The sequence below is a fragment of the Leptopilina heterotoma genome, unplaced genomic scaffold (genome assembly GCF_015476425.1).
Source record: "Leptopilina heterotoma isolate Lh14 unplaced genomic scaffold, ASM1547642v1 Lhet_183, whole genome shotgun sequence".
Lineage (NCBI taxonomy): Eukaryota > Metazoa > Arthropoda > Insecta > Hymenoptera > Figitidae > Leptopilina > Leptopilina heterotoma.
In genome coordinates this window covers 2,127,104-2,152,466 of record NW_025110901.1, presented here as the reverse complement: position 1 = coordinate 2,152,466, position 25,363 = coordinate 2,127,104, and the positions used below count along the sequence as shown (strand labels likewise).

At 21.1% G+C, this 25,363-nt stretch overlaps 1 protein-coding gene across 5 annotated transcripts; it reads right to left on the bottom strand.

Annotated features, from left to right (window-relative positions):
* Positions 1-2,734: 2,734 nt before the first annotated feature.
* LOC122500293 (ras-related protein Rab-5C) lies at positions 2,735-21,688 on the bottom strand. 5 transcript variants are annotated; one of them, XM_043609153.1, is made up of 6 exons: positions 21,327-21,688; positions 17,665-17,830; positions 17,095-17,246; positions 14,627-14,843; positions 11,528-11,677; positions 2,735-3,386 (listed from the first exon to the last, which is right to left on the bottom strand). In XM_043609153.1, exons 2-5 carry the CDS (start codon positions 17,822-17,824, stop codon positions 11,565-11,567), a joined length of 642 nt encoding a protein of 213 aa, XP_043465088.1. In that variant the 5' UTR covers positions 17,825-17,830; positions 21,327-21,688; the 3' UTR covers positions 2,735-3,386; positions 11,528-11,564. The 5 variants fall into 5 exon arrangements, with proteins under 5 accessions (XP_043465088.1, XP_043465085.1, XP_043465090.1 ...); XM_043609150.1 differs by having other exon boundaries at positions 11,553-11,677; positions 21,327-21,687; XM_043609155.1 differs by lacking the exon at positions 21,327-21,688 and adding an exon at positions 21,093-21,241 and having other exon boundaries at positions 11,553-11,677.
* Between the last annotated feature and the right edge of the window lie 3,675 nt (positions 21,689-25,363).

The following is a 25,363-nucleotide window of genomic DNA, read 5'->3' as shown; positions in this document are numbered from 1 at the left end:
AAAATTCAAGGAAATTCTTCAAAAAGAATTTAACTAGAATTTTCAAAAATTTTAACAAATTCTTCTCGAGAATTCAAATATTTTCCCGAATAAAAAAATTCTTCACAGAAATTCTATTATTATCAAATATTTTTGATAAAATTTTTTGCAACAATTCGATGATTTTCAATATACATTAATTTAAAAATTGAAAATATTTCAAAAGAAAAGTGATTAAAAAAGTTAAGAAACAAAAAAGCAAACAATTAACTTCAAACTGCGAACAGATTACCGAAATACAACGATTATTAAAATATAGATTTTATTAATTTATTTTATGTTAACAATTTATTTCCATCAATTTTTATTTAGTTATTTTTATAATTTCATTTGGATAATAATTTTCATATTCAATTAAAGCAATTTTTCTCTCATTACGCTTCTGATGGCTCATTTAATTTTAAGTAACAAATTATAATTAGGAAGGCCGATAAAACTTCATATGTTGCATGTAAGTCGTGAGAAGAAGGTCAAGTAGCAATTTACGCTCTTCTAGAGTAAAATTTCTTTATCTAACGGATCTCGTAATTTAGAAATTATCATTAAAAAAAAATAAATGCTACGTTAAAAAAATTCAGGGTGTCGACTATTTTCGTTCAACAAAATTCTCGACTTTGTCCTAATTTTCCCCGATTTTTTTTCTCATCAAATTTAAATTTATTTGATTTCGAAAATAAATAAATCTACAAATGGCTTTAAAAATTTTTATTACAGTTTTTATGAATAATTAAATTCTTTTGACGAGTTTCTTAAAAATTTTTTAAAATAATATTTTTTTAAATAATTTTTATTGAAAATTTGGAAAATAATTGAATTAAACAAAGAATTTTTTCAATTTTTGATAATAATCTTCTGCTCATAATTTTGAAAATAATCTTCTGTTCATAATTATGGGTAAAAATTTGATTAATTCAATTTTATTAAAATTTTTATTATTAAAATTTTTTTAATTAAAATTATGCAAAGAATTTTACTATTTATAAAAGTAATTGAATCCTCTCAAAGAATGTTATTGTTTATGAAAATAATAAAATGTTTGCGTAGAATTTTATTACAATTTTTTGAAAATAATTGAATTACGAACAACAATTTAATTATTTATAAAAATAATTGAAATTTTGAGGAGAATTTGACAATATTTTTCAAAATAATTGAATTTCTGCGAAGAATTTTATTACTTTTGAAAATAATTGAATTGTTTTTCTTAGAATTTTATGGAAATTTAGGAAAATAATTGAATTCTTGTAAAGAATTCATTTTAAAAATAATATTCAAAAGAATTTAGTAAATTCGAAGAATTTTGTTATTTATGGAAATAATTGAATTCTTGAGAAGAATTTTTTTTACAGTTTTTAGAAATAATTGAATTCTTTCGACAAATTTTAATAAAATTTTGAAGAATAATTACATTTTTCGAAAAATTCGATTAAAATTGTATTAAAAATAATTGAAATTCTGCGATGAGTTTCATTATTTATAAAAATAAATAAAAAAAAATAAATAAATAAATAAATAAATTTCTAACAAGAATTTTTTTTTTTTTTATTGTTTATACTCCTGCCCTATTGGCCTTACGCACTTCGACAAGAATCCCCGAGAAATACTTTTTTGGATTAAGCATAACCATTCTACTTAGAAATTTTCTATATATTAACCTAATTTGCGTCTACAGCCTAGAATTTTATGAAATTTTTTTAATTAAAAAAATTGAATTCTTTTAGAAAATTTAAAAAAGATAGTAGATATTGAAAATCATTGAATTAAGGAAAATTTTTGAAAATATAATTGAAATCACAGTGACAAACTTCCGTTAATTATTTGCGAAAAATTCAGATAAAATTCTTGAAAAGAATTTAATTATTTTTAATAGAATGTAAAGAATTTTCAATTATTTGTTTATATATAAAAATTCAATTATCTTGAAACAATAGAATTAAAAAATTTCAAAAATCTTATTTATCAGAATTTTCAAAAAAAACTCTGAGAATTCAATTATTTATCAATTTTTAAATTAAAATACTTTAAAAATTCGATTTGTTAAAAAGTTTCTAATGAAATTCTTTAACAAATTTAATTATTTTCAGTTGGAATTTTACAAAATTTCTATTAATTCGATAATTTTTTTAAAAATTTATTTACTAAATATATTTGAAACAGTGACTGATTTTTTTACTATCAAATTAATTATTTTTAACTAATTTAGAGAACAGTATAAATATTTATAAAAATTGAAATAAAAAGCGATTTTTTAAAAACAAATTAAAATAATAAGTTTTTTTAAGTTTTGGTGAAAAAATTCCCGGTTGAGCATAAAATTTCTGGCTTATTCCCTGTTTCTCCCGGTCAAATATAATTCCCAGCTATTTCCCAAATTTTCCGGTTAGTAGACATCCTGAAAATTATAATTTTGATAAATGATAAACATTAAAGAATCCTAAAATACTAAAATTTACAGAATAAATAAAACTTTGAATTCGAAATTTTATTTATTTAATCGACTGAGTGATAAATAGAAAAGAATTAAAAAATATTGAAAAGTTAAATTTTCTAATAAAAAATTATTCTAAAAAATAGAATTGAAAAATAGAATTGAAAAATAGAATTGAAAAATAGAATTGAAAAATATAAATAGAAAAAATTGAAGAAAATAAAAGATTCGAGAGAAAAAAATTAGAAATATTGAAAAGATCAGTAATTTTATAATATTCACAAGTTTATTCTTTCCCTTGTATAATAATTGTTCATAATTTATCAGGATTTATCAATAAAATTAATATACAATATACTTTAGAGTATAAGTGTCATACACGATTTATCTAACAAAGAAAATTTATGTATAATAATAATAGCAGGAGGAATGGCCTCTACTATCTTACAAGAGTCGCGTGCCAAAAAAGTCCATTTTTTTTTAAATGTTATTACCGTATAATTAATTGTATAATTATTATTGTTATCAATATCATTATGCTTATTATTACACAAAATCATATCACCTATGTTTCATTATATATTTATATATTTATAACGAACACCGCCCATTTACTACTAGAATTACAAACGAGAGATCCGTCGAAATAAACAAGACCAGATCTTGCTTTTTTTTTCTTTTTTTTTTCTTTCTTTCTCTCTTTTTCTCTCCCTCTCTCTCTCTCCCTCTCAAAAATTGGTGATATATCATCGAATATGAGACATTTATTTTTTTTTTCTCCTCATTCATTCACAAAAAATGTTCATGATGCACAAATCACCTCCCACTGTTTGAAGTTGCATTTCTTCGCGTAAGTTCCATTAAAAGTCAATGTGGACACATTTTGGATTTTTTTACTTTTCTGGAATATCGTACATATCTGAAAAATCAAAGATTTACCATTGTCAATAATTGAAAAAATTAAATTATACTCGTCGATGATTTTATTCATCAAGAAATAATTATTTATTTATTTTTCCCCTTGAAAAACCATTTTTTTCAGAATTTGAAACAAAAATTACTTTCAATCATCGAATCGATAATTCACTTTTGAAATTGAAAGTTAAAGTTTCCGAAAAATACTGATTTTTTCTGATTTCACTCAAAAAATATTCTTAAAATTAATTTTTTTTGTTACTAAATTTTTTCAATAACTAAATCAATTTTATATCGTTTTAACAAAAATCTTTTGTAATTATATAAATAATTTCAGAATTAAAAAATCATCAATTTCAGAAAAATACTCACTGATTATTTTCACTTAAAGAAAATTTTAATTATATTAATCTTTTTTGGTATTAAATCTTTTTAATGACTCAGTTTTAATTTATTTTCTTTGAATTCTTTTGCAATTAAATAATTTTCGATTAGTTAAAAGTTTGAAATTAAATTTATTCTAATCAATAATTTTATTGTTTCCTAATTTTTTTTTATTCTAAAAATGGTACTAAATTAATTATATTCTTTTATAAATAAATGAAATTTTACAGTTTTCTATAATAAAACGAATAAAAATAAATTCTTCATTAATTATTTTTCTATTTCCAAAATAGAAAATTTTTTTTTAATGAATTTCATTGTAAAAGAATTTAATTTAATTTTGTACACAAAATTAAATAAATTCTTTTACAATGAAATTACATCTAAATTATTAAAATTAAATTCTTTTATAAAAAAAACCAAGAAAATTAAATGAAATAAAATGATTCAAATTTAAAAAATGACATGTCACATAATTGAAAATTTATTTATTCAAAATTATTCCGAACTATCAATTCAATATTATCTAATCAATACAAAAATGATCTTGATTTAAAACTCGACTGCTTTTTAATGAATGTAAAATTCTGAAAAGAGCAAATATTTAGAAAAATAACAGAAGATAAAAAAAGAATGATTGATATTTGAAAAAGAATTTTCGACAATATTTGTATAATACAACAAAATTTTAATTTTTTTTTGTACACATCATGTTTATTTAATCGAAAAAAGAGGTTGCACATTATTTACAATATATTTCGATTTGTACCACAAAAGTTTAAATCAAATTATAATTAAAGAATAAGATTTTTTTCTTCAATTTTCTATTTTCTTTTCTTTTTTCGTTAACAAAACAATAACAAAATCAATACGGAATGTAAATCGATGTTAAAATAAATAAAAAGCAATAATAATAATAATAATAATAATAATAATAATAATAATAATAATAATAATAATAATAATAATAATAATAATAATAATAATAACAAGAAAAAAGAGAAAAACCTTAAAAATAAAAAGTACTTACCAGGAAGTTAAATAGTATTTTTTCTAAATAATTTTTTTCTCGCATTGTTTTTTTTTTATTCATAAAACTAATTTTATTTTTTTTAATCAACATTTTTTTTTATTAATCGTGAAAATTAGGTACTTCTTATCGAAGGCGAATCTTTTTCTTTCTCAAAATTGAAAATTCAGGCCTCGGATCGACTTTAAGGAGCAAAAAATATTTTAAATTAATTTTTAGAAGATAATTTTTATTAATTTTCACTAGCAAGTGTTACACGCGAAACGTGATAATCAATTTATTATTATTATGCAAATTACAAAATTCTTTATTTTCAAATATAAATTTTTGAATAATTTCATAAGAAAAATTTTTAAAATTCACTTATTAAGTAAATAATTAATTATTATTGTTTATATATATAATTTCAAAAATTTTAATATAATTCTTAAAAGGAATTCGATTATTTTCATAAATAATAAAAATTCTTCGGACGAATTCAATTATTTTTGTAAATAGTAAAATTTTTGCCAAAATTCAATTATTTTCAACAAGATTTTATTCAAATTTCACGAAAAAATTCAATTTTTTTTAATTCTTTATAAAATTTTTCAAGAGAATTAAATTATTTTCTAAATTTTTAATAAATCCTTCAAAAAATTAAATTATTTTTATAATATATATAATATATATATTATATATATATTTTTTTTGCTTTGCACAAAATAAATTATTTTTAATAAAATTTCATGAAAGAATTCATTTACATTTTAATTTTTAATATTATTTTCCGAAAAAATTTAATTATTTTCTAAAATTTTAATAAATCCTTCGAAACAATTTCAGGGTGTCTAGTAATTTAGAAATATAAAATTCCCGGGGTTTTCCCGGTTTTTTCCCGGTATGTAAATAATTTTCCCGGATAATTGAAAACTAAAATTTTACAGTAAATTTAATCGTAATATTTGTAAAACTTATAATAAGAATTGTATTGTGATTTACTTGACGGTAATTTCATGTTTAAAATCAAAAAAAGGTGTCGCATCACTGTAAAAATTTGGCACAAGCTTCCCAGTGGGCAAAAAACCATCATTGTTTTAAAAACGTTCCAAAAATGTTTTTAGAACGTTTCATGTCTGCCAAATAACGTCCCAATAACGTTATATGTTTCTAAAACGTTTTAAAAGCAATGGAACGTTTTTGGAACATTATTTGGCAGACATGAAACGTTCTAAAAACATTTTTGGAACGTTTTTAAAACAATGATGGTTTTTTGCCCACTGGATTGTCACATCGAAAATCATTTCCCATATAAGTTAGGTCTTAATTGGACAATAATAAAACATTGTCTAATATACGAAGAGAATCAATATACAATTCGAAATTGAAAAAAAATTAAGTTAAGCGTTGAAAAAATGTAACTATTTTTTCCAACAACATAATAAAGTACTTCATAAAAAAATTCCCGGATTTAAAAGAAAATTCCCGGGGGTTTCCCGGTTTTTCCCGGGAAAAAAAAATTCCCGGGGTTTTCCCGGTTTTTCCCGGATTCCCGGTTCGCTAGACACCCTGAATTTAATTTTTAAAAATTTTTAATAAAATTTCACGAAAGAATTCAATTTTTTTTCTTAATTCGTTATAAAATTTTTAAAAAGAATTCAATTATTTTCTAAAATTGTAGTAAATCCTACAAAACTACTCAATTATTTTTAATACAATTTTAATAAAATTTTATGAAAGAATTTAATTACATTTTAGTTTTTAATATTATTTTTCGAAAAAAATTCCATTTTTTTCAAATATTTTTGAAAAATCCTTCGAAGCAATTCAATTATTTTTTTAAATAGTAATAATTCATCGCAAGAATTAAATTATTTTTTATAAATAATAAAATTCTTCTCAAGAATTAATTTATTTTTAATACAGTTTTAATAAACTTAAGTAATCAAATATTTAATTATAATAATTAACAGACGATTATTTTAAAAAGTTGAAAGAAATTCTTAGATTATTTTCAAAATTTTCAATTAAAATTATTCAAAAAACTACATTATTTTTAAAAAAATTCAAAGAAGTTCTTTAAAGGAATTTAATTGGGATTTCTGAAAATTTTACTAAAATTCTTCACAGAAATTCAATTATTCTAAAATTTTTTGATAAAATTCTTCAAAAGAATTCAATTATTCTCAAATTATTTTTGACAAAATTCTTTCCAGGAATTCAATGATTTTCAATATATTAATTTAAAACTTGAAACTAAAATACTAAAATACTCGGAAAAAATCAATTATTTTCAATTAAATTTTACAAAAATTCAATTATTCAAAAATTTTTCAATTTTATATTTTGAAAATTTAATTAGAAAAATTATTCAAAAATAATTTTTGAAATATTTGTCTATACATAGTTATTTTTCACAGTATAAAAATCGACATAAGTTTCATTTTACACTAAAAAAATATTATTCTTTTGCAATATTCGGAAAAAAGGTGAAAATGTCGCAAATTTTTGAAAAGAAGGAAAAAAAAGTCATAATATCCAAGGCCTGAAAATCGAGAAAATATTGAGAAACGCAATAAAGAAGAATGCACTTTTTTTAACATTATCGATAGAAATAAAATTTAATCCTTTTCTCTAATAAATTATTCTACAAAGGAATTGAGGTACAAAAGTGATAAAATTTTCCACTGTACACCGCAAAAATTTTTTTATTTTCTCTAAAAGAAATCACTTGTTTTTTTTGTGGTGTACAAAAAAAAGGAAGAGACAAAAAGAAAAAACATAGAAGATGGACTAAATTCACTATAATAATATATAGTCTAAAATTCATTTTAATTGTCTTTAGTAGATTAAAATCCTCCCTGTATAAATACAATCGACGTTTAAATTACGACAGTCTCTAAATTAAGAAATTATACCTCTTTCGTGGTACACAATGTTTCTTTTCTTATCGAATTTTTTTTTCATTTTCTTTTAATTTGCATGCATGAAAATTTTTCTTTGCAAGCGTGCTTTTTTTTAACTTAGAGAATACGAGGTGAGTCATTAAAAAAAAAATTGTGAAATCTAAGACAAATTCTTTTTTTAAAAAGAGTTTTTTAAAAAAGTTTTTAAAAAGATTTTTTTAAAAAGAGTTTTTAAAAAGAGTATTTGAAAAATTTTTTTAAAAAACTCTTTTAAAAAAAAAATTTGTTAAATACCTAGCAAATGTCACTTTAAAATCTAAAAAGCGATAAACAATAAACTAGTAAGAAAATAACAAAGTCCCTCTCTGTCAAGTTTAAAAAATCTAGTTTCTTTTTAAATTTTCCACATTTTTTTTTGTTCATTACGGACTCACCTGCACTTTTTTTTTTATTAAAGAAAAAATCATAAAACGTAACATTGCAAAAAATATATCACAAGAAATGCAATAGATAAGTCTGCAATATTGAAAAAAATGAAAATATTGTTATCACTTAATAACATACTGACGGTATTTCAGTGAAATTAAATTTTCTTTTGCTAAATTTATTCATTTCTAGACATTTTTCGATGTCTTACATTTTTTAACGAATAAGAGATATCGAATTTTATGATAAAAATTAATTCAGAGCAAATTGATAAAAAAAATTAAAAAATGGAATTTTTGAAATCTGGATTAAAATACATTTTGATATTTTTTTTTGAGAATTATTATTTACTTTCTTCTATTTGCTCTGATAAATTTTAACAGGGCTCGAAGTAGGTCCGTAAATCCAGTAAAAGTCCGTAATTTTGCTTGAAGTCCGTAAAAGTCCGTTTTTTTTAAAAAAGGTCCGTAAAATCCGTAATTTCATTCAAAAAGGATGAAGAGTTCGTAAATTGTACGATATTATTTTTTAGAATTTTAGAGAAATTACAAATGATTGCAGAAATTCAAATATTTTTAAAAGTAATAAAATTCTTCGCAAAAATTCAATTATGTTCAAAATTTTTTTTAAATTCGCGTCAAAATTTCAATTATTATCTTTAGAAATATTAAAATTCTTCTCAGAAATTCAATTATTTTCAAAAAATCTAAAAAATATTGTCAACATTTCAATTATCTTTATAAATAAATAGCAAAATTCTTCGACAAAATTCAATTATTTTCAAAAATTTTAATAAAATCCATTGCAAAATTTCAATTATTTTTAAAAGTAATAATATTCTTCGCTAAAATTAAATATTGTTCAATATCTACTATTTTCATAAAATTTATCAAAAGAATTTAATTATTTGAAAAAAAAATTTAATAAAATTCTACAAAAACTTTTAATTATTTTCAAAAAATAATAAAAATTTCACAAGAATTTCATTAATAACAAATTTTTTTTATAAATTTCCTCCCAATCATTTAACTATTTTCATAAATAATAAAATTTTTACGGGGATTCAATTATTTTCGTAAATAATAAAATTCTTTTTAGGAATTCACTTATTTTCAATAAAATTTTAATCGAATCGAAAAAATTCTTAAAAATTTTATTAAAATTCGTCTAAAGAATTTAATTATTAAAAAATTTGTTGATAAAATTTTTAATGGGAATTTAATTCCAAGAAACATTTAATTATTCAATAAATTATTTATTTTTGTATCTAAATAATTGAATTCTGGTAGAATTTTCTCATAAACATTGATTTAAAAATAGATTTCAATTAAAATCTTAGATTATAATAATTGAATTCTTTCGAAGAATTTCATTGAAATTTTAAAAATAATTGAATTTTATCGAGACACTTTTTTAAAATTGTCTTAAAAATAATTGAATTTCTACCAAAAAAAGTTTTATCGAAACTTTTTAAAATGTTTGAATTTCCTGCTAAAATTCTAATATTTTTGAAAATAATTGAATTCTTGCGAAGAATTTTATTAAGACTTTTGAAAATAATTGAATCTCTCTAAAGATTTTTATTATTTTACGAAAATATTTAAATTCTTGCGAAAAATTTTATTAAAATTTCTTAAAGTATTTGAAGATCTGCTAAGAATTTTGTTATTTTTAATTTATGCCAAAAATTTTATTGAAAATTTTAAAAAATAATTCAATTCCTGTTAATTTTTTACAAGAATTTAATTATTTTTGAAAATGTTAATAAAATTCTTCGCAAGAATTCAATTATTTTCATAAATGATAAAATTCAATGCAGAATTTCAATTATTTTATTTATTTTTAATACAATATTTAATCGAATTTCTCGAAAAATGTAATAATTCTTAAAAATTTCATTAAAATTCGTTGATAGAATTCAATTATTTGAAAATTTGTTGATAACGATTTTTTATGGGAATTGAATTTTAAGAAACGTTCAATTCTTCAATAAATTATTTATTTGCATTTTTGCATTTAAATTTGTATTTAAATAATTGAATTCTAGTAGAATTTTCTAATAAAAATTGATTTTCATTTCATAAAAATGAATTTCAGTTAAAATTTTAGATAATAATTGAATATTAAATGCAATAGAGCGTGAATTTTAAAAAATAATTTAATTTTGTAATTAATTTTTTTGAAAAAGTTTAATTGATTTTTTTAAATATTATTTTTAGTTTCTATTTTCTAATATTTATTTAATTAAAGAATTTACGAATAATTGAAATTTTGTAAAATTGAATATTGTAAAGAAATGAATTTGAATATTGTTAAAGAACTTTTTCGAAAATTTAAAAAAATAATCGAAGAATTTTAGTTTTAAATGATTAAAAATAATAATTGAATTGATAATGATTTTAATTATTATAAATTATTTTGATTAATAATTATTATAAATTATTTTGATTAATAATTATTATTAATTATTATAAAACATGAAGAAATCGATGACTTCGAGTCGAAGACTCAGAGTTATCGATTTCTTCATGTTTTATAGAATTATGAAAAATTGAATTTCTAGTTTTAAGTAAAATATTCCCTTATTTGATTGGGCCTGATTCTATTTTTGTCAGTTGGTCCGTAAATGGTCCGTAATTTTTCATTTTTGGTCCGTAAAGTCCGTATTATATTTATTTTTAAATACTTTCACTGCTTCGAGCCCTGTCTGATAAATTTTAATTAACTGATATTTTCATTCGTTAAATTCTCGCTTTTTCTATGTATTTTTTCTTTTATGTAACGAATTTCATTTTTTTCTTTTTTTTTCAACTGTATATGTATAATTTTTTTTGCTTTTATAACGTTAGTATGTAGAGAAGCCATAATGTGGCCCCTGCCGTTTATAAAATCTATATTATTAAATATCATATTGCATAAAATCAATTACGCTGTACAACAATTAGCATCATCGAGATGAGCATAATCCTCGAATCTATTAAACACCATACGATACACAAATTACACGAAAAGGATTTTTTCCTGGTTTTTCGCATTGAAACGAGAAATACTGTGAACAATAGAATTTCACGTAGGTTTCTTTCTTTCTTTTTTTTGAAATGATTTTTTTCCCGACCGCTGGATTTTTTTTTTTTTACTTTTGTTTCGTCATCTCTCGATATTTCTTTGCAATATATAAAAAAGTATTTTTAAAACTTGCGATCGACTTCTCAAAAAAAAAAAAAAAAAAATTTTTTTCCGAGAGGTATAAATGCGCAACTACATTATGATGGGTTTTATTATTTTTTTTTCTTGACATAACTCTTTACGATTTTTCTACTTGAAAAAATTCGTATTGTCAGTTATGTCTTTGCTTTTTTTTATGATTTCGCTTCGTCGATCTCAAGAAGCATAAAATTTAACTACTATAAAAATAGATACCAGTATGAATATATAGGACACATACGGATTTGGTCAATCACTTGCAGCAATTGCCGGTAGTTGCTTTCTGCCCTTCTGTTTCGACTAGTCGGCGCCCTTGTCCACTTGTACTCGCATTTCCTGTTTGCTCGCTCTTTGGAAGTTTTTTAGCTGCAAAATAACAGTTCATTTGAGAATTTTTATTCAGTGTTACAAAAAAAATATATATATCATTCGTAGTTTATTTTTCACCGATAAAATTTCCTATTTCAAAATTTAAAAATTTTAACTACAATTTTCAAATATGGAATTTTATTTCTTATTTTGTAATCTATCTTCTATATTAATAATCATTGCATTCCGGTAATTTGTTCGCAGTTTGAAGTTAGTTGTTGTTTGTTTTTTAGTTTCTTAACTTTTTTTCAATAATTTTTCTTTTTAAATATTTTCAATTTTATTTTTAAATTAATGAATATTGAAAATCATCTAATTATTGGAAAGAATTCTATCAAAAAAGTTCGTCATAATAGAATTTCTACGAAGAATTTTGTTAAAATTTTTGAAAATTCTAGTTAAATTCGTTTTGAAGAATTTCTTTAAATTATTCTTTTAAATAATGAAGTTCCTTCAACAATTTTAATAAAAATTTTTTTAAATAATTGAATTTTATGAACAATTTCTTTCAAGTATTTAAAATAATCCTGTTTGTTAATAATTGAAATTAAACATTTAATTATTGAATTTTATTAAAATTTTAGAAAATAATTGAATTCTTTTTGAAAAATTTTATAACGAATTAAGAAAAATATTTTGCATTCTTTCGTGAAATTTTTTTGAAAATAATTGAATTTTTGCAAAGTATTTAAAAAAAAAATTGAAAATAATTGAATTTTATGACGATTTAAATTATTTTCAATAATTGTAATAAAATTCTTTAGTTAATTTATAAATAAAATAAAAATCTTCGTAAAAAATTCATTTATTTCTATATGAATAATAAAATTCTCATAAAAAGTTCAATTATTTTAAAAAATAATTGAATTTTTCACAGGAGTTCAATTATTTAAAATACTTTTAATAAAATCCAATTCAAGAATTCAATTATTTTTAAAAATATAATGAAATTTTCGCTGGAATTCAATTAATTTAAATACAATTTTAATTTTAATTGAATTCCAGGGAAAATTTCATTATTTTTAAACAATTTTCTTTAAATTCTTCGAAAAAATTCAATAATATCAATAAATAGTCAATTTTTCACTGGAACTCAATTATTTTGAATACAATTTTTATAAAATTCTAAATTCTTCTCAAAAATTCATTTATTTTTTTAAATTTTGCAAAAATTCAATTATTTGTAGAAATAATAAATTTTTTCGCAGAGAATCAATTATTTAAAAAAAAGTTTTAATAAAATTCTATTCAAGAATTCAATTATTTTCAGAAATAATTAAATTGTCGATGTACTGAAAATAATTGAATTCTTGTAAAGTATTTAGAAAAAAATTTGAAAATAATTGAATTCATTTCAAGAATTTTATCAACTTTTTTTCCAATAATTGAATTCTTTCATAAAATTTTATTAAAATTGTATTGAAAATAATTTAATTTTTGTAAAGATTTTTATTAAAACTCTTTAAAGTAATTGAATTAGTTATGAAGAATTTATTTAAATTTTCTTGAAAGTAAAAGAATTCTTTTTTAAAAATTTTTACTGAAAATTTTGAAAATAATGGAATTTTAAGAAGAATTTCTTTTAAGTTTTTAAAATAATCGTGTTTATTATTAATTGTAATTAACGATTTTTCTATTAAATTATATTAAAATTATTCATAGAAAATTAAATTCTTTTAAACAATTTTATTAGTTTTTGTAAATATTTACATTCGTTTTGAAGAATTTCATTAAATTTCGTAAAAATAATGTAATTTTTTAAAACAATTTTACTTGAAAATTTAGAAAATAATTGAAATTTACAAAGATTTTTATTAAAAACTTTTGAGAACAATTGATTTGTTTAGAAAAATTTTATTATAATTTTTAGGCTGCGTCTACAACAGAAAAAATAATGTGTAGAAAATTGTGTAATATACAGTGTAATTGCCCCTGACAGTTGTCAATGCCAAAAACAATACACATTACACTACAAATTACACATTATTTTTTTCTATTGTAGACGCAGCCTTAAAAATAATTGAATCTGCTAGAGAAATTTTATTAAAATTGTATTGAAAATAATTTAATTTCTCAAAAGAATATTATTATTTACAAAAATAACTGAATTCTTGCCAAGAAAAAAAAACAAATTACATAATAAAAATAATTTAATTGTTTCGAAGAATTTTATATTCAGAATTATTGAAAATAATTGAATTTTTATTAAAACTCTTGAAAATAATTGAAATATTCAAAATATTCAAAATCGAAATAATTGAATTAAATCATTGAGATAAAGAAAAATAATTAAATTGTACTATTAATTAAAAATTGAGATAACGAAGATGGAAAGAAAAGAAATTTGTTTATTTTTTTTACCGATGATTCCGCCTGATAGAGGAAAGTTTGCTCAGTGTTTTAATAATGTTTATTCGTTTTCAATCTGTTTTTGTGAAAAACAAACATTTACTTAGCTTTTTTTTATCTTATACAAATTCTTTTATAAACTTCTAGCAAATAACTTATATTGTTAAAATAAACAATAAAATCAAAAGTGGGGATTCTAAAAACGTAAAAACCAAAAAAAAGGTACACGAAGGAATAACAACAACAATAATAAAAATAATAACAAATGTAAACCACTTCAGGGCCAAAAGGCTGAAGTTACAATAAATTATTAATAAAAAAATAGCAATAAAATAGTAAGAAATAATAATAATACTTATAAAAATATAAAATAAGATCTTCTAAAATTTTATTTTTAAAAAACTTCTTTTTGAATTTAAAATGTAGGAAAAAATATAAAATCTACTTATGAGAAAATTTGGATGTGAATAAAAGTTTTCTTTAAATTAGCGTGAACGTTTTCCAGCGGTGAACGTTTAGTTTGCTTGAAATTGAAATAAATTTAAGGAAAATATGAAAGTTAATTTTTGTTTCAACGATTGTAAATTAATAACTCACCAATAGCTAAGAATATATCGTTTACGTTCATCGCCGTTTTAGCGGATGTTTCCATAAAGAGAAGTCCATTCTCTTCAGCGTAAGTTTGAGCTTCGTCGAATTCAACAGCTCGCTTATTCGCAAGATCTGCTTTATTTCCTGCTAATGCTATTACTATACTTGGACTGGCTTGTCGTTGCAATTCTTTAACCCACGTTGTAGCTCGTACAAATGTGTCCTATTAGATGTAAAAAAAGTAAATAAAAAAGAGTAAATTAAAAAAGTAAACAAGAAAAATAAAAACAAGTAAATAATATAAGTAAAAAAAAATAAATAAAAAACGTTCAAACAAGTAAATAATAAAAGAAGTAAAAAATAAAAGAAGTAAAAAAATAAATAATAAATGTAAAAACAAGTAAATAATAAAATAAGTAAAAAAAATAAATAAAAAAGTAAACAAGAGAAGTAAAAACCAGTAAGTAAAGGAGTAAAAAAGGTAAATAAAAATAGTAAAAGAAGATAAACAACAAAGAGTAAATTAAAAAAAAATAAGAAAATTAAATTGAAGAAATAAAAAAGGCAAATAAAAATAAAAAGAGAGTAAAAAAGTAAATAAAGAAAGTAAAAAAAGCAAATAAAGTAAATAAAAAAGCAAAAAAAGGAAAGAAGTAAACGAAAAGTAAATAGAAAAATAAATAAAAAAATATTAGTAAAATTGAAATTTAATCAGAAGAAATGTAATTTAATAAAAAAGAATTCTTTCTTAGACAGGGTTGCCACAAATATTTAATTTTATTTTTCCCTGACTTTTCCCTGATTTCCAGAAAAAAATTTCACTTTTTCCCTGACCCTAAAGAATATTCTGATTCACTCTCAAAATTATTAGATACTCAAAAAAAAATGTTCTATTACATTTATTTACAAACTTCTTTAATTGTAAAATTATTTAAAAACATCAATAACTTCTTTCTTAAATAAATATTTAATCATTATTATTTTTCTGTAGAAATTAAAATTCTTCAAAATACTCAAATTTAAACCTTTTTGAAATTCAACAACTTATAAGAATATTATTACAAAACAAATAATTTGAATTGCCATAAAATTTTTTAAAATAAGTTAATTATTTACAAAAATCCTAAAAAAAATCCTTTGCAAGAATTCAATTATTTTTACAAGCAGTAAAATTTCACAAAAAAATTCAATTATTTAAAAAAAATGTAATAAAATTCGTTGCAATAATTCAATTATTTTTATAAATAATAATAAATCGATTATTCGTTTATTCATTTTTAAATCAACTTTTATTAGAAAATTCTAAAAAAATACAATTCTTTAAATTAAAAAATAAATAATTTTTTGAATAATTGAATGTTTGTTAAAATTGAATTCTCATAAAGAATTTTATCAATAGAATTTTAAATAATTGAATTCGTTTGACAAATTTTAATAAAATTTTTAAGAATAATTACATTTATCGAGGAATTTGATTAAAATATTGTATAAAAAATAATTCATAAAAATAATAATTAAATAAATAATAAAAATTTTCATGAAATAATTGAATGTCGGAGAAAAATTTTATTATTTATATAAATAATTGAATTCTTACAACGAATTTTATTCAAGTTTATAAAAATAATTGAATTTCGGTGAAGAATTTTATTATTTATAAAAATAATTGAATTCATAAAAAGAACTATGTTAAATTTTTTTAAATAATTAAATTCTTGTGACGAATTTTATAAAAATATTTTTAAATAATTGATAATTTTCGAAAAATTTTATGAAATTTTGTATTTTAACTAATTGAATTCCTGTGAAAATTTTATTACTTATGAAAATAATTGAATTATTTCAAAGAAATTTATTAAATATTGAATAATTGAATTCGTGTGGAATTTTTACAAGAATTTTATTAAAATTTTTAAAAATAATTGAATTTCGATGAAGAATTTTATTATTTATAAAGATAATTGAAATTTTGACAAGAATTTTTGTTAAATTTTTGAACATAATTGAAATTTTGTGAAGAATTTTTGTAACTTTTGAAAATAATTGAATTTCTGTAATCATTTGTAACTTTTCCAAAATCCAATTTTTTTTAGTATTTTTAACTGAAATTCTTCTATCAATCTAGTATTTATGAAAATTGTAAAAATTATTTATAAATTAATTTGTAAGTCATAATTTTATGATAGTTTTTGAAAAATTAAGTTATTTAAAAAGAAATTATTGTCAGAAATTGAAAAAATTGAAGGTTTTGTATTAAAATTCGAGGTAATTTCATAGTTTACGAGGCAAAAAGGAAAAAAATTCAGAGTTTTCTCATGAATTTTAAAAATTCAATTTTTTCCAGTACTTTTAGTAAAAATCCCTGACTTTTTCCTGATTTCCCTGACTTCCCTGACCTGAGGCAACCCTGATTAGAGTTCTATTTCTTTAATAATATTCTCGTTTTATAGAAAAAAAAATGTTGAAGAACAGACCTGATTTGTTATGTCATATACCACAATGGCTGCTTGCGCTCCACGATAATACATTGGTGCAAGACTGTGGTAACGTTCCTGACCGGCAGTATCCCAAATCTCGAATTTTACAGTCGTGTCGTCCAAACATACTGTTTGTGTTAAAAATGCAGCTGTTGACAAAAAACAAGCTTTTGTTAATAAAAAAAATCTATATTATTTATAAAAATAATTAAATGTTCGCCTAGAATTTTATGAAATGTTTTTAAAAAAAATTGAATTCTTTTAGAAAATTTTATAAAAATAGTAGATATTGAAAATCATTGAATTAAGGAAAATTTTTTGAAAATATAATAATTGAAATTTTACGAAGAATTTTATTAAAATTCTTGAAAATAATTGAATTTCGAAGAAAAAATTTATTATTTCTAGAGATAATTAAAATTGTGACGAGAATTTTTAAAAAAATTTTATCATAATTGAATTTTTGAGATGAATTCTAAAAATTTAATTTTTTCCAATACTTTTACAAATAATTTTCAGTAGTTTCTAAATTTAATGTTCGTTTAAATTAAAAAAAATGGAACCTACCACCTATTGTACTTTCTTGATATTCGTGGAATTGTCCCTTGACAAACCTCAAAACAAGACTCGATTTTCCCACCGCCGATTCGCCAAGTAATACCAATTTAAACTGACAAATTTTGCCTTGTGTGCCATTTGGCCTTTGGGCTGTACCCCGATTAGCCATTGTGACCTAAAAACAAACAAAATACGTTAAAAATTAAGAGAAAAATCTTACAATATTTAATTACAAATTTTCCAATTAACAAAGGCTCAATATAAATAGAAAAAAATATTTTAAAAATATATTCTACAAATTATAAAAAAAAGTGGAGAAAAATAATTAAAAATATAAAAGAGCAAAACAAAGGGTCAATATAAATGAAAAATAATTGAAAAATATATTCTACAAATTATAAAAAAAAGTGGAGAAAAATAATTAAAAATATAAAAGAATAAAAAAAATATAAAAGAGCAAAACAATATAAAATAACAAAAATATTTAAGAGAATGTACAAAATATTAAAAAGTACAAACAAATATTTTAATAAACCTAAAAATATAATAAAATATTTTAAAAAAACAAAAAATATAGAGAAAAGTATAAAAAAATATCAAAATCGCGAAACAGTATTAAAAAAATATAAAGCAACAATTCTTATTCAATTCAACAATACTCATTCACATTTCCTACAAATATTCCCTCGAAATTAATTATATTTTAACGAAATGAAACGTAAAAAAAAAAAAATTGACAATAGGTAGCGAAAAAAAAAATTACATCTCATTTTCTCATTTATAGGCTAAAAAAACCAATAAATTCGATATTGAATACGAGCATTTTGCGAGCAGCGAATGAAACTGATAAAAAGTGATATTTCGCAATTGAATATTCTAAGTTAGTAAATGCGGCTTTAATCACAATGATTAATATTATCCGTTGCATGAATTATAACGAAGTTAAATAAAATTATTTTTTTCATTTTCCGACAAATGCAAATATACGAATTATAAAAAACAAATCTCTGTTTTTGATTTTTCAAAACATATATTTTTGTTATTAGTAATACGGGATGTCTACTATTTTTGTTCAACAACATTCACGATTTTTTCCTAATTTTTCCCGGTTTTTTTCTCATAAAATTTAAATATTTCGAAAATAAATAAATCTACAAATGTCTTCAAAAATTTTTTATCAGAGTTTTTATGAATAATTAAATTCTTTTGACGAGTTTCTTTAAATTTCTTGAAAACAATATATTTTTTTAAAATTTTAATTACAAAATTTGGAAAATAAATGTTTGCGTAGAATTTTATTAAAATTCTCAAAAATAATTGAATTCTTGGGAAGAATTTTATTAAAATTCTCAAAAATAATTGAATTCTCTCAAGAATATTGAAAATAATTGAATTCCTGTGGAGAATTTTATTTTTTATGAAAATAATTGAATTCTTGGGAAGAATTTTATTAAAATTTTCAAAAAAAATTGAATTTCTTTAGAGAATTTAATTATTTTTGAAAATAATTGAATTTTTAGGAAGAATTTTATTAAAATTTTCAAAAATAATTGAATTCTCTGAAGAATATTTTGAAAATAATTGAATTCCTGTGGAGAATTTTATTATTTATGGAAATAATTGAATTCTTTTGACGAATTTTAATACAATTTTTAAGAATAATTACATTTTTCAAGGAATTCGATTAAAATTGTATTAAAAATAATTGAAATTATCCAATGAGTTTTATTATTTTTATGAAAATAATTGATTATTTTGCGAAGAAATTTTTGAAAATAAGATAAAAAGCGATTTTTTAAAAACAAATTAAAATAATAAAATTTTTTTTAATTTGGTGAAAAAATTCCCTGCTTAGCATAAAATTTCTGACTTATTCCCAGTTTTTCCCTTTTTTCTTGGTTAGTAGACACCCTGTAATAATTATCGAAACAAAAATAAATTGTCAACAGTGAAAAACAAATTAACATCGATAACTCTAAATTTTTTTTTGTCCCCTTTAATTAAATTAACAAAATTGACAATTTATAACAATGAAATGCTTTGACAACAATCCTAAATTTAAAGCAGAGTTAAATTAATTAAACCTTAACTCGGGTATATGCTATTCACTCGATGACTCTCTTTTCTCTCCCTCTCTCTATAAAGATTTCTGAACAAATTAATTCTCAAGAATCATAGATAAGATATTTTAATAGATACTAATAATTTCCCATTTTTTTTCCACAAGGAATTGATAAAAACGCAATAAATTGAAAATTGATTGAAAAAAATAAATAAATAAAAAATCTTGCGAATAAGTAAAATTTTTCCAAATATAAACAATTATTTTCATTAAAATCAAAACAAAATTCTTTGTTCTAAGAAACGAAAAAAAATTTCGTTTTTGTAGAAAAGATAAGTTTCGAAGCCCAACAATGTCTAATAATTGAAAATCCACTAGTGACACAAACTTAAGACTTGGAAAATTATACAGATCTGAATCTACGCAAAACAATACAAGAAGCCATTCACTGATAGTGTCGTCAGAGCCACAAAAAAACTCTCTGGGAGTTGTTTGTAAATCCCGTTTTTGTTGACGCAGTAAAAAAAGAATGTTGAATTTTTCCCCCCCAAAAAAAAGAAGAAACTAAAACACTGGATGTGATTGAAATTATAAAGAACACACTGACGAAAATGATAAAAAATATTGAAAAGTAGATCATAATCCCCAGATCGTCGCAACGGAATTCCCACCCCCTACGTCATCGTCGTCAAAGTTTTCGTACAGCCCTGAACTTGTCACCGCCCGTGAAACGTCAGCAAACATTCAAACATTTGCCTTCATCGAGTAAAGAGTGTGTATAAACTATGTAACTATTGCCCTGCGAGTCTCACTCCATGAACAATGGGCGGTGCAAAGTAATCGACAGCACCTTGAGTCATACACACCTGATGACGAACTAAACTCTCACTATTATGTCTCTCTATATTTTAAATTTACTCGATAGACCCGGATTTTTTTCTCTCGTGACAGGTTGTCTGATTATTTTACACGCGTCCGCCCCCCTCACAATAAACAGCATCTAATACCACAAAAATTGTCCTCTAGAGAAAAAAAAATGACCTTCTTTTTTCCAAGTGTAACAAAAATTGATATAGACACTTCTTCGGAATACTTGTTTTTTTTTTATTTAACCTACTTTGAACTTTGATCGAAGGGAGAGGCTGGACAATCTCCTCAGGTAGAAGAGCGTCGACGATTATTGTCAATTTTCCCGTATGTGCTCGCGACGATCACTTATCTCAAACTACTCGGCCCACCGAGCCATAGATCGCACAATCTATATAGAATGTGTATACATTTATGACAGTTGGACGGATGCGGGCAGATTAAATTCGTTTTCCCTTCTGATCCTCCAATTTATCAAAAAATAAAAAAATATTAAAATCAAACCTACACCAATATTTCTTATTGATGAAAATTTCGCGGATCTTTCACTAATATAAAATATCAACCACGTCCTCTCGAGACCAACACAAGCAAACACCCAGTGTGAACACAAGAACTGCTGCGCCACTTTACAGACAAAACCAAAACCGGGTTTCTCTCTCACACGCGCACACAAATACAAAGATGAGGAAACTAGGAAATTATTATTCTTTTCTACTTGTACACGACTTTATAACTTTACCAAATTATTTCCTCTGATGATTGAAAAAAAAGGACGCTTCAATATCCAAACACGTTGAGGGGGGAAAAAAACTTTTAAAATTGAAGAAAAATCACTTGTTCACGATATTTATGATCAATCAGCGCGCATCCGTTGTGTCGAATTCCCTTGCGACAATAAACGTCAAAAAAAAAGAACAATTTTCAGGTTATGTGTCGTATACACCCCTCGAATGGTAATTAGACTGAAATTTGACAATTTATTTCCAGGAGAATAAAAATATTATTTTTTTTTATTTAAAACGATCAAGGTCAAACTATTTTATTGTTTTATAACATTATTTTCAAAGAAAGAACGGAAAAGAAACTAATGTTCGTTCATACGGCACGCGACTACAGCGACATCTGCGCAGGTTCACTACTGACCTCTGGCGGGAAAACCAAGAATTTTTTAAATTTCGAAATATTCAAAAATTACGGATATTACAACTTTTTTTTTAATAAAAATTTCTGTTCACAAAATATCAAGAAAAAATAATTATAAAATTTATTAAACTAGGGTAAGTGTACTAATTCCTGCGGTATTTTGGTCAAGACGTCTTTTAACTATAAAATATAATTTTTATATTGATCAAATTGAACTTATGTCTTATTAAATTTGTAGTTTGTGTTATTAAGATATGTTTACAATAAATAACATCTCTAAAATATAATTTATTTTAATAAATTTAATGAATTAAAAATAATATTCAATGCGTTTAATTCTGCGCGTTTGAGTCAGTTGCTGCGCATCAGTTGCTGCGCGAATTCAATTCCTGTGGGTCAGTTTCTGCGCATAATTTCGTGTTTATGTGTATAATACCGCAAACTACTATGAAATCAAAATGGGACAATGATTTTAATCAATGTTTAATTCAATAGAATATAAATTTATTAAAAATAAATATATATCATATATTAACAAAAGTAACAAATAATTTCTGAATTATCACATTTTTGAAACATTTAGTTAAAACTTAATAACAGAATTCTTCCTTAATTAATTTATGTATTTATTAAATTTTCTTTAGTTTTTCCTCCATAATCTTCATTTTTTCTTTCATTTTCATAATTTTTTCTTGCTCTTTTTCAAAATAGATAGTCTATTGTAACCAGTCTTAGTTGATTTTCTGAGGGCGCAGAAATTAAATCAAGCCCAAATTCTGTGTTAATTACTACTCTTAAAAATAAAATATAATAACAGACAAAAATAAAGTAAAGTTTAATTTTTCTTTTAAAACAAGGTTTTCTTTATCTAAAATCATCATAATAATAACCACTTTAAGTCTAAAAACAATAATAAAGCCTTTTTTATGTAGGTATTTTTGCACCGCCAGCAAAGTTAGCAATGAAAATAAATAAAACCTTGCACACGTCAACTTTTAATTAAAATAAAATACATAAATATTATGTTTTGGTATATACTTCCTATATCTATTTTAAAACTTACATCGTTAAGAAATTTTTAAAAAAAATTTCAAAATTATTTGTGCCCTGAACAAATGTATTCACTTAAATTATTAAAATGCCGCAGAAACTGAAGCACCCGCAGCAATTGACGCACTTACCCTATACTGTCAAATGTCACGCGTGCGGAACGAGATGTTCAATTTCAATTAATTATATAAATATGTAAAAATTCAATTATTTTTTGAAAAATTAATAAATCCTTCACAACAATTCAATTATTTTTGTAAATTATTAGTAAAATTTTTGGAAAAAAATTCAATTACTTTTAAAAATTTTAATAAATTCTATGAATCAATTCAATTATTTTTTTTAAATAATAAAATTCATGGAAAAATTAAGTTTTTTGAAATTTTTAATAAAATTTCTCGAAAAATTTAATTATTTTAAAAAATTTGTTAATAAATCTTTCACAACAATTCAATTATTTTTGTAAATAGAAAATTCTTTGAACAAATTCAATTACTTTTAAAAATTTGAGTATTGAATCAATTCAATTATTTTTATAACTAGTAAAATTCAATTATTTTTTGCAAAATTCAATTATGTTTAAAAATTTTAATAAATCTTTTACAACAATTCAATTATTTTTGTAAATGGTAAAACTCTTTGCAAAAATTCAATTATTTTCTAAAATTTTTAAAAATCGTTTGAAACTAATTCAATTATTCTTATAAATAGTAAAAATCTCTGCAAAAATTCAATTATTTTGGAAAAATTTTTAAACATTCTTTAAAACTAATTCAATTATATTTATAAATGGTAAAACTCTTTGCAAAAATTCAATTATTTTCAAAAATTTTTTAAAATCGTTCAAAACTAATTCAATTATTCTTGTAAATAGTAATGCAAAAATTCAATTATTTTCTAAAATTTTTTAAAATCCTTCAAAACTAATTCAATTATATTTATAAATGGTAAAACTCTTTACAAAAATTCAATTATTTTCTAAAAGTTTTTAAAAACCGTTATTGAAACTAATTCAATTATTTTTCTAAATAGTAAAAATCTTTAAAAAAATTCAATTATTTTTAAAAAATTTAATAAATCTTTAATTCAATTATTTTTGTAAATAGTAAAACTCTTTGCAAAAATTCAATTATTTTCTAAAATTTTTAAAACTCATTCAATTATTCTTACAAATAGTAAAATTCTTTGAAAAAATTCAATTATATTTTCTAAATGTTTTTAAAAATCGTTTGAAACTAATTCAATTATTTTTCTAAATAGTACAATTCTTTAAAAAATTTCAATTATTTTTAAAAAATTTAAAAAATCTTTAATTCAATTATTTTTGTAAACAGTAAAATTCTTTGAAAAAATTCAATTATTTTCAAAAATTTTAATAAATCTTTTACAACAATTCAATTATTTTATTTTTAAATGGTAAAACTGTTTGCAAAAATTCAATTAATTTCTAAATTTTTTAAAAATCGTTCAAAACTATAATTCAATTATTCTTATAAATAGTAAAATTCTTTGAAAAAATTCAATTATTTTTTTTAATAATAAAATTCATGCAAAAATTCAATTATTTTTAAAAATTTCAATAAGTCTTCCACAACAATTCAATTATTTTTGTAAATAGAAAAAGCTTTGAACAAATTCAATTACTTTTAAAAATTTTAATAATAACCCTTTGAATCAATTCAATTATTTTTATAACTAGTAAAATTCAATTATTTTTTGCAAAATTCAATTATTTTTAAAAATTTTAATAAATCTTTCACAACAATTCAATTATTTTTGTAAATGGTAAAACTCTTTGCAAAGAATCAATTTATTTTCTAAAATTTTTAAAAATCGTTCGAAACTAATTCAATTATTCTTATAAGTAGGTAAAAATCTTTGAAAAAATTCAATTACTTTTAAAAATTTTAATAAATTTATTGAATCAATTCAATTAATTCTTTAGATAATAAAATTCGTGCAAAAATTCAATTATTTTCTAAAATTTTTTAAAATCCTTTGAAATTAATTCAATTATTATTCTTATAGATATTAAAAATCTTTCCAAAAATTCAATATTATTCTCTAAAACTTGTAATACAATTTAATAATTTAATTGTTTAATTTCAACTATTAAGAAACACGATTTTGAAAAGAAACTTGAAAGTATTTGTTCATAAAATTCAGTTACTGGCAATTTTTTCAATTAAAATTATTAAAGAAACATTATTTAAAAAAAAATATTGAAATAAATTCTTCAAAAGAATTTAATTACCATTTTCAAAGATTTTAATAAAATTCTTGTCAAGAATTCAATTATTTTCATAAATATTAATTTTCTTCCAAGAAATTCAATTATTCTCATTTTTTTTTATAAAATTCATTGCAAAATTCAATTATTATTTTATAAATTATAAAATTCTTCGAAGAAATTCAATTATTCTCTAATTTTTTTATGAAATTCTTTGCAAGAAATCAATCATTTTCAAAATATTAATTTAACCGAAATCCTACAATGATTATTAATATAGATTGTTGTTTATTTGTTATTTATTTATTTGTTGTTTATTTATTTTTTTACGAAAGAATAAAAACATGTGAATC

What these genes read in the sequence shown, in the direction of transcription:
- LOC122500293 (XM_043609153.1), bottom strand. Translation starts at nt 17,824, where the DNA reads ATGGCTAATCGGGGTACAGCCCAAAGGCCAAATGGCACACAAGGCAAA. An exon ending in TCAAGAAAGTACAATAGGTG is followed by an intron (nt 17,247 to 17,664) that starts GTAGGTTCCATT and finishes TTTTGTCAACAG; the next exon opens with CTGCATTTTTAACACAAACA. An exon ending in CGATATATTCTTAGCTATTG is followed by an intron (nt 11,678 to 14,626) that starts GTGAGTTATTAA and finishes GTTATTTTGCAG; the next exon opens with CTAAAAAACTTCCAAAGAGC.